We start from the raw sequence: 7212 nt of genomic DNA on the forward strand, positions 1-7212 counted from the left end.
GGCCTGCCCTCACCAGCCCTGGTGGAAAATGTTGCCTGATACCTCCTTGCAGACAGAGTAGATGCATGTGAGCACCACGCAGACCTGCGCATGCACGCATGCAGGAGGGGGGAGAGAGCGTCGCGGTGGCGGCGGCCGCAGCGGTGGCTGCCGCGCCAGGGCCGCCCGCTGGTTTTGAGGGGCACACAGCAGGCGGTCGGGCGTGCGTGAGTCCGGCGGCGAGCAGGGGGCGCGGCTCACGGGGCGCACCTCGTCATTGGGGTAGCAGTCATCTGCGCTTTGCGGGTGAAGAGCGCGCAAGGGCGTTGAGGGAGGACTGAGTGGATGACAGGGGAGCTGGATTCCGCTGCGCAGTGGGAACAGTCAGGCAAACGGAAAGCGTGGCCATCTTGCGCCACCAAGCCCCGCATGTGCCCTTGCGTGCTGCCGTGCACTCTACGCACCTCCGCACAGGTCGCAGCGCCCCTGCATGTCTCGCAGGCACCTGACGCCGGTGTCCACGGCTGTGCACTTGCCCATCGCTGCCTGAAGGCGCGCGGCGGAGCAGGTGCAGTACGGCATGCCCAGGGGTCGGTGGGGCTTCCGGAGCTTCACAGCGTGACACTTGCTACACACAAGGAAGGGATCACATGGCTGAAAGTGGCTTCCCACAAAATATCAAAGGTCACGTGTCCCTACACATCTCTATGTCTGGGTGCGCAGGACGAGCCGCTCCGCAGGCCCACCTCCGCCTCGCGGCCCAGCAACTACGCCAGGAATTAATGAGCCGAGTCTTCCGAGGCGAGTGCTTGAGTGTCGAAGTGGAGATCCACCCACTCTCCCGCGCGTGATTGAGGTGCTGCTCCTCGGCTGCAATGCACTTGCGAGCGCGTGTGAGCACATGCAGTGCGGTGAGCCTATTCCTGTGAAAAGACTCTACAGAACCGCACAGGCCAACGGGGGCGATCCCGACTTTGTGCAGACGCAGACCAGCAAGTTACACCGGAAAGAGACACCTGGTAAATCACTGTGGGTTGACAACATGACACTCCAGACAGCAAGACAAGCACATTCAGACTAGGTTGCTCCTAACTCAGAAGTGGCGCTCTCCTTACCCACAGCAATACCGGATTGGCAGACACAGAGAAAATATCTGCACCCGCTCATATCTGAATGTGATGCACACACTTTACTCACGCACAACATCCCACAAGACGATGGAGGACAGGCATGCACGCAGCAAAGCACGTGCCAACACGAAGTACGGGCATGCCCTACTGTACAGGCACGAGCTGAGGCGGGCGGTGAGTCGCAGGCACCGGCACCAGCAGCGCGCGGTGCGGGCGGCGCTCTCACCGCGCGCCGACGCCCTGATGGGACAATTCGCACCCAGGTACCGCGTGGGGCCAGCCGTCGCCCTGCACCATGAGATAGCCCAAACCCCGCCAGCACCCTCGCCCCGCGCGGCCGCAACCAGCGCCGTGAGGGCAGCGGCCTTCTGAAGGGCTGCGCCGTCTTCCGGCCCCGGGCATGCGCACAGCGTTGGGTGCAGCACCGCATGCGGGACTGGGTGGGAGCGGAGGAAAGGATATGAGGGAAGAAGGCCACCAGATCGTATGGGCAGAATGTTGTGAGGTACAGCAGCGGGAGGGGCACCGCCCGCCCTTCCCCCCCGCTGCTCGCAGCGCACTCTCGAGACTGCGAATCCCAAAACCATGCCGCCGCCTCCGGCCAGCCCCCAGCTTGGAGCCCTGGTTGTTTACGCACGTGCTGGCACAGAATTTGCGGACACGTGCACGCTGCAGCTGCTCGCACGGGTGCGGCCTCACCCCCCGCTCCACGCCCCCACTCCCCGCCCGCCCCGGGGCGCGCAGCCACAGAGGAGCCCCTGTACCGCCCTTTCCTGCCAGGGCCGCGCTGGGCCGCCACACACCGCATTGGGCACGTGCACCTGCACTCCCAACCACTGGCCGAACGTTGACCAACACAGAAACGTAAGTCAAGTGCGCCCTCGCCCCTGCTGCGAGCTTACCAATGAGAGGCTGTGCCTGGGCCCTTGCTGGCCCTTCCTCTCAGCTGCTGGACCGCTGGTCTGCCAGACCGCCGGTCTGCCAGAGGCCACATTGACAGAGGTGCCGCACCTGGCTTGAGACCAAGTGCGCTTGCGAGTTCTGCTCGATTGCCCCTGGCACCGTCAACCGGCAACGACGATGGCCTGCTGGCAGAGCAAGGCCGTGGCGCCCAGAAGTGGCTGACGCAAGGCTGGTTTGACGCGGGCAGCGGCGGGCGGGTGGGCTGTATTTCATGTGTCCTTTGCTGGCGCTGCATTCGACATCGTATGTGACAGTGCCCTCTTTCATTTGCAAGCTGCTCCCAACGTGTGATGCGGCGCTACACCGCAGCCAGCTCATTGGGCAGCTCCTAGATAGGCGGGCACGCATGCGTGCCCGCCCAAGCAAACCATCCGTGCGCACGGGCAGGTTGCCTTGCACAGGGGGGACAGCCAATCCTCTGCTTGTGAAACCTGAACATACCCAACCCCAAATATTGTATGCTGTACTGTCAAAGTCTCATCATCGAGGGATGTGCAGCAAATGACTACACTGGCAAATCCTGCTCCTATCTAGAATGCTAGCTCACTCAGGCACAGATGCGCAAAACCAACATGCCGTGGGGCAGTCGGCTGTCACCCCAAATCACGCAGAAGGAGGCACCGAGCCTGCTGCTGTCGCCCATGCTGCTGCCGCCCGTGTCTTACGGGAGATCGGAGGGGCCTGCGGTCGCCTTGAATGGCTCAGGGGGGCGCCTGGGAGGCCCCTGTGAGGAATGCAGGTTGCGGGGGAAGAGGCATGGCGTGTCACGCACCTGAGTTTCATGCATGGTTGCGGGCTCCAGCTGACTAAACGCATGCCCATGTGCCGCGCCGCCACACTACTATGCCAGGCGAACGGCGCGGCGCCGAGATGGGTGCGCGCCGTGCCTCAAACCCCCCCTTCCCCTGCTCCCACCTCCGTCGCGGCGGACGACGCGGATCAGTGCCTGGAATCCAGCCAGTGCAATCCGGTTGGCGGCCTCAAAGTCTGCTGCGGTCCTCTCGTCGTTGCTTGCGTCCGACGGCCCAGCGGCTTCAGCGGTGACGCCAAGCTGGGCCCGCCTCTCTGCCGTGCCTGCGATGATGGCCATATCGTCCTCGCTCGATTCAGTGTCGTCTGCCCCGCTGCTGCTGCTGCTGCTGCTGCTGCTGCTGCTGCTGCTGCTGCTGCTGCTGCTGCTGCTGATGCGGCCACTGCTCGCGCCGCCGACGTCCGCAGCGCCGGCCGTGCCAGCCTGCCTGCTCGCGCCGCTGCTCCCCGCCGCGCTGTCGCCCTGAGCAGTGATGGCGGAGTCATGGCCGCGGGAGTGGCATCGCTCCAGGCACTGATGAAGGATTTGCTTCATCATTGAGAGGTGATGTGCGCTAAGGAAGGGCCTGCTGGGGCCTGTGCCGCTCCCGCTGCCTCTACCGTGCCGCTGCCGCTGCTCGCGCTCCTGCAGCAGCCGCTGATGCGCAAGGGAAAACGCTCATGAGCTCCTGGAACTGCGGCGAGCCACGGAACGCCTCCCACGTTCGCTGCAGAACGTCGACCGCCCTTGGCAGAGGGGCTGGGTCCACCATCTAGTCCAGCGTGTCTGTTTTGGGCAGCCGGTCGCCTGCTGCAAACGGCACCGGCGCCTCCAGGACCGCAGCATGCCCGTCTGGACCGCGTGGCGGGCTAGGAGGCGCCATGGCCCCGTATTCTGCGACTATTGCGGCCATCCTCTCCATGACCTCAGGGTTGGGCGCCGCCGCCCCCGCATGCTGCCGCACCGGTTGCCCCGATACAGGGTCTGCCCAAGCCAGGTACTTCTGTCTGTGCTGTGGCGACGCCACGCCATCTGCCTCCATTGCCACGAGCCCCTGTGGCGGACGAATATCGGTACGGCTGCTCCGAGGTGATCTAGCTCACAGCACGACGTAGCACAGCACAGCACGCGCAATGCGGTTTTTCTTATGCCCGACTGACTGATTGATTTTGTGACGCGGTTTGCAGCCTATATGACATAATATAGTGACTGGGTCGGCCGGGCCGAATCGTTTTGTGCTCCCCTTCCCAGCCACGCTGCGGTACAGCCTTTTGCATTTAATACACCGACTTGATCGGCTATGGTGCCGCGCGAGAGGCCCCAAGAGGACAGCCAGCCGCCGCCACCTCTGCAGCCTGCGCACCAGGATGCCACGGCTGCCAGCCCCGTGCCTGTAATCGGCCCCCGGGCGTACATCGAGCAGCCGCTGGACTTCCTGCCGCTGTTCCTCATGACGCCCCACGTGGCGTCCATGGCGCCAGGCGATGCGCTGCTTGCGGGCCGCAGCTGCAGGCCCCGCAAGCCGTTGGATGATGCCTGCCTCACGGCATTCCTGACCGCAGCGATGCGGACCACAACAGCCACCGCCGACATCTTGGAGTTCACATCTGCGGAGGTACTGACTGAGGCTTTTCACAGGATCGTGGGGCGCCCGTGGGAGTGCCCACCGGGATATGTGTCGATGCTCAGCCTCATGGCAACGGGAACGTGAGCGAGTGGGAGTCGGTAGGGGTGGACAGAGCACCCGCCATGCAGCGTGGCACCATATCAGACTGTCCAGCGGCCCGCTTTGACGCTGTGCGCGGTCATACCAGTTGTGCTCGTGCACACCATAAGCAGGGGACGCCCTGGCAGGCCGGCCCCCTGCGGCGGCCGCAGGAGTACGTTGCAGCGAGTGTGGCCTCTCGTACTGCAACTTATGCACGCCCCCTTCCCTTCAAATCCCCAAATACCCCCCCTACACACACATGCACACATCCTGAAGTATGTTTCTGGTCGCTGGCACAACATGGGAACGGGTCATGGCAGAGTTTGGCCACCTGGCGGCGCCCCTGTGCGTCCTGCTGGTGCACAAGGAGTATGCGGCGTGAGTTTGGGCGGGGCGAGCCTCGCTCGCCGCGGTGTTGCGTCAGCTTGCCGACCAGCCAGCGGTTGTGCGTACTTTTGCGCAAGCACTGTGACGACACAAGCTTAGGTGTCAGCACCAGCCACGCGAGCGCGCATCACGTTGGTGGACCGGCCGCGCGCCCGCGTGCCGCTCGTCAGTTGAGATCTGGCCGCATGTGTTCTCGACACCCGCTCCCCCTCCTTCCCCCCTGCCGGCCCGCAGGGCCCACTGGCGTGCCATCGTGGCGCGCAGCCCCCTTGTGATGGACGCCGGTGACGTCAGCGGGGCGTGCCCCTTCGTCTTCCTCATGCACCCTGAGACCCTCGAGGCCATGCCTGTCCAGTGGAGCGGCCCGTGGTCGGCGCCGCGCGTCGTCCTGGGCTACTATGGGCGTGCCACCTGGCTCGCCAAGCCGTACAGAAGGGCCACCCGGGTGTGCGTCGCCGACCTCTACAGGTGCAGGCCAGCTCGCACGCACTTGGGGCTTTCGCGCACGCCTCCTTTAATTGGCGCACGGCAGCCGCCTGCATCTCAGTCGCAAAGTTAGTTGATGCTGCAAGTCAAATCCCATGAGCCTGGATTGCTCCAAAACGAAGCGGGCGACCGCGGGACGCTGCAACAATCCTGTCTTGTCCTATCCTATCACTCAGGGCGATGACTACCTACGCCGGCCACCCCGCGTTCCCGCGCTCGGCGGGGCCCATCCACCCCGTCGCCGCCCCCGTCGGGGCCTTTTCCGCAAGCAGCATGTTCGGGAGGCTCTGCGCCCGGCAACTGGTGCCATCCGACGCGGCGGCCTGGGAGCGCGCCGATCAGTCGCGTGAGGGCTGTGAGGATGAGGTGCTCTGCATCGATTGCTGAGCGGCGGCGGGTGGCCGAGGAGCAGGCGCGCAGGGACGATCTCCTGGACGAGGCCGCGGCGGGCGAGGGCGGGGGGCTGGACGCTGCGACCCAGCAGCAGCAGCGGCAGCGGCGGCAGCAGCAGCAGCAGCAGCAGCAGCAGCAGCAGCAGCAGCAGCAGCAGCAGCAGCAGCAGCAGCAGCAGCAGCAGCAGCAGCAGCAGCAGCAGCAGCAGCAGCAGCAGCAGCGGCAGCAGCAGCAGCAGCACACGAGCGGCAGCGCGGCCCCCGAGACCCCTGCGCGCGACATCGTGCCGTCCGTGTATGGCTTGTACAAACTGCTGGGGCAGCTGAGCGAGGCCTGTGCCACCCGCGCTGCCGCGGCGGCCGAGTTTGACAAAGAGGGGCTGTCTGGCCCCATCAGGGAGGCAGTGCTGGCGTGCTTTGAGGAGTGAGCAACGGTCCGTCGATTCGCGCGCCGGGGTGTCCCCGTCAGCGCGTCCAGCCGCCGGACCGTGAGCGGCTGGAGCCAGCGGTGCAGTTCGCGACGGCGGCGTGGGAGGGGCACCAGGGCAGTTCAGTTGTGCGGCGCTCTCTCAGACAGTGGCAGTTTGGGCGGGCCAAGACTCTTCAAAGGAGGCCAGGGCTCCCTGCTGCCAGGAGCCGTCGGACAGGCAATAAGTGTGGTGGCGGGTCTGGCAGTTTGCTGAAAGGGTGGGCGCGCCCGCCTTGATGTGCGCTGATGGCGCACAGCGTTCCTCGGCAGCCAGGCCACTGGCCGCGGCTCCTCACAGCGGCCGGCTGTCGGTCGCGCAACGTCGGCACTGCTTTGCTGCTTTGCTTTGTTGGCAGCTTGGCACTCCTTTTGCCTTTGGCGGGCCGTCACCTGGCAGGCGACAGCTACATACGCGCCAGCAGTGTGTCTTCACATCATGTGCTCAGGTGATCAGTGTGTACATTTATGGTTTTCTGTGCCAGAGGCATCTCCTTGGCGTGACAAGTGGCGAGTGGCCCGCCGTGGGCGGCCGATTTGAGGCTGCATGGGCGGGCAGCATGGGGCAGCTTGTGTTGAAGTCAGCATTGCAGGCATCATTCAATGTTTCAGGAAATCTTGCTTGGTATGTTTGGCTGATTCCCTGCCTTTAGGATTGATTGACTAATCAGGAGTCATTAGCGTTTGCTTTGTGTTCAATTGTCTTGATACTGGCGCGTTGTTGGCGGGCCTGATAGGGTGATGTCACCGCAGCCTGGTGTAATCAGTAGGCCAGTGCGTAATCGTGCAACGCGCAAGACGGCGCGCCGCCTGTTGCTATGGGCCGGAGGAAGGGGGTTGGGAGGCTCCATGTTTCTCTGGAACGCGCCAGCTGGTTGCTCAATGCTGCAATCTGCTGCAACGCACTCGCG

The 7212-nt window shown here is 64.4% G+C and overlaps 3 protein-coding genes across 3 annotated transcripts; 2 read left to right on the forward strand and 1 right to left on the reverse strand.

Moving 5' to 3' along the window:
- Window positions 1–2773: 2773 nt before the first annotated feature.
- On the reverse strand, window positions 2774–3417 carry MNEG_12164 (hypothetical protein; the record flags this gene model as incomplete). Its single annotated transcript, XM_014039362.1, has 2 exons — window positions 2774–2796; window positions 2988–3417. 2 exons carry the CDS (start codon window positions 3415–3417, stop codon window positions 2774–2776), a joined length of 453 nt encoding a protein of 150 aa, XP_013894816.1.
- Window positions 3418–4162: 745 nt separating this feature from the next.
- On the forward strand, window positions 4163–4573 carry MNEG_12165 (hypothetical protein; the record flags this gene model as incomplete). Its single annotated transcript, XM_014039363.1, has 1 exon — window positions 4163–4573. One exon carries the CDS (start codon window positions 4163–4165, stop codon window positions 4571–4573), a length of 411 nt encoding a protein of 136 aa, XP_013894817.1.
- A 1231-nt stretch (window positions 4574–5804) lies between these two features.
- MNEG_12166 (hypothetical protein) lies at window positions 5805–6263 on the forward strand (the record flags this gene model as incomplete). Its single annotated transcript, XM_014039364.1, has 1 exon — window positions 5805–6263. One exon carries the CDS (start codon window positions 5805–5807, stop codon window positions 6261–6263), a length of 459 nt encoding a protein of 152 aa, XP_013894818.1.
- Between the last annotated feature and the right edge of the window lie 949 nt (window positions 6264–7212).

Source organism: Monoraphidium neglectum (genome assembly GCF_000611645.1).
Source record: "Monoraphidium neglectum strain SAG 48.87 unplaced genomic scaffold scaffold03100, whole genome shotgun sequence".
Lineage (NCBI taxonomy): Eukaryota > Viridiplantae > Chlorophyta > Chlorophyceae > Sphaeropleales > Selenastraceae > Monoraphidium > Monoraphidium neglectum.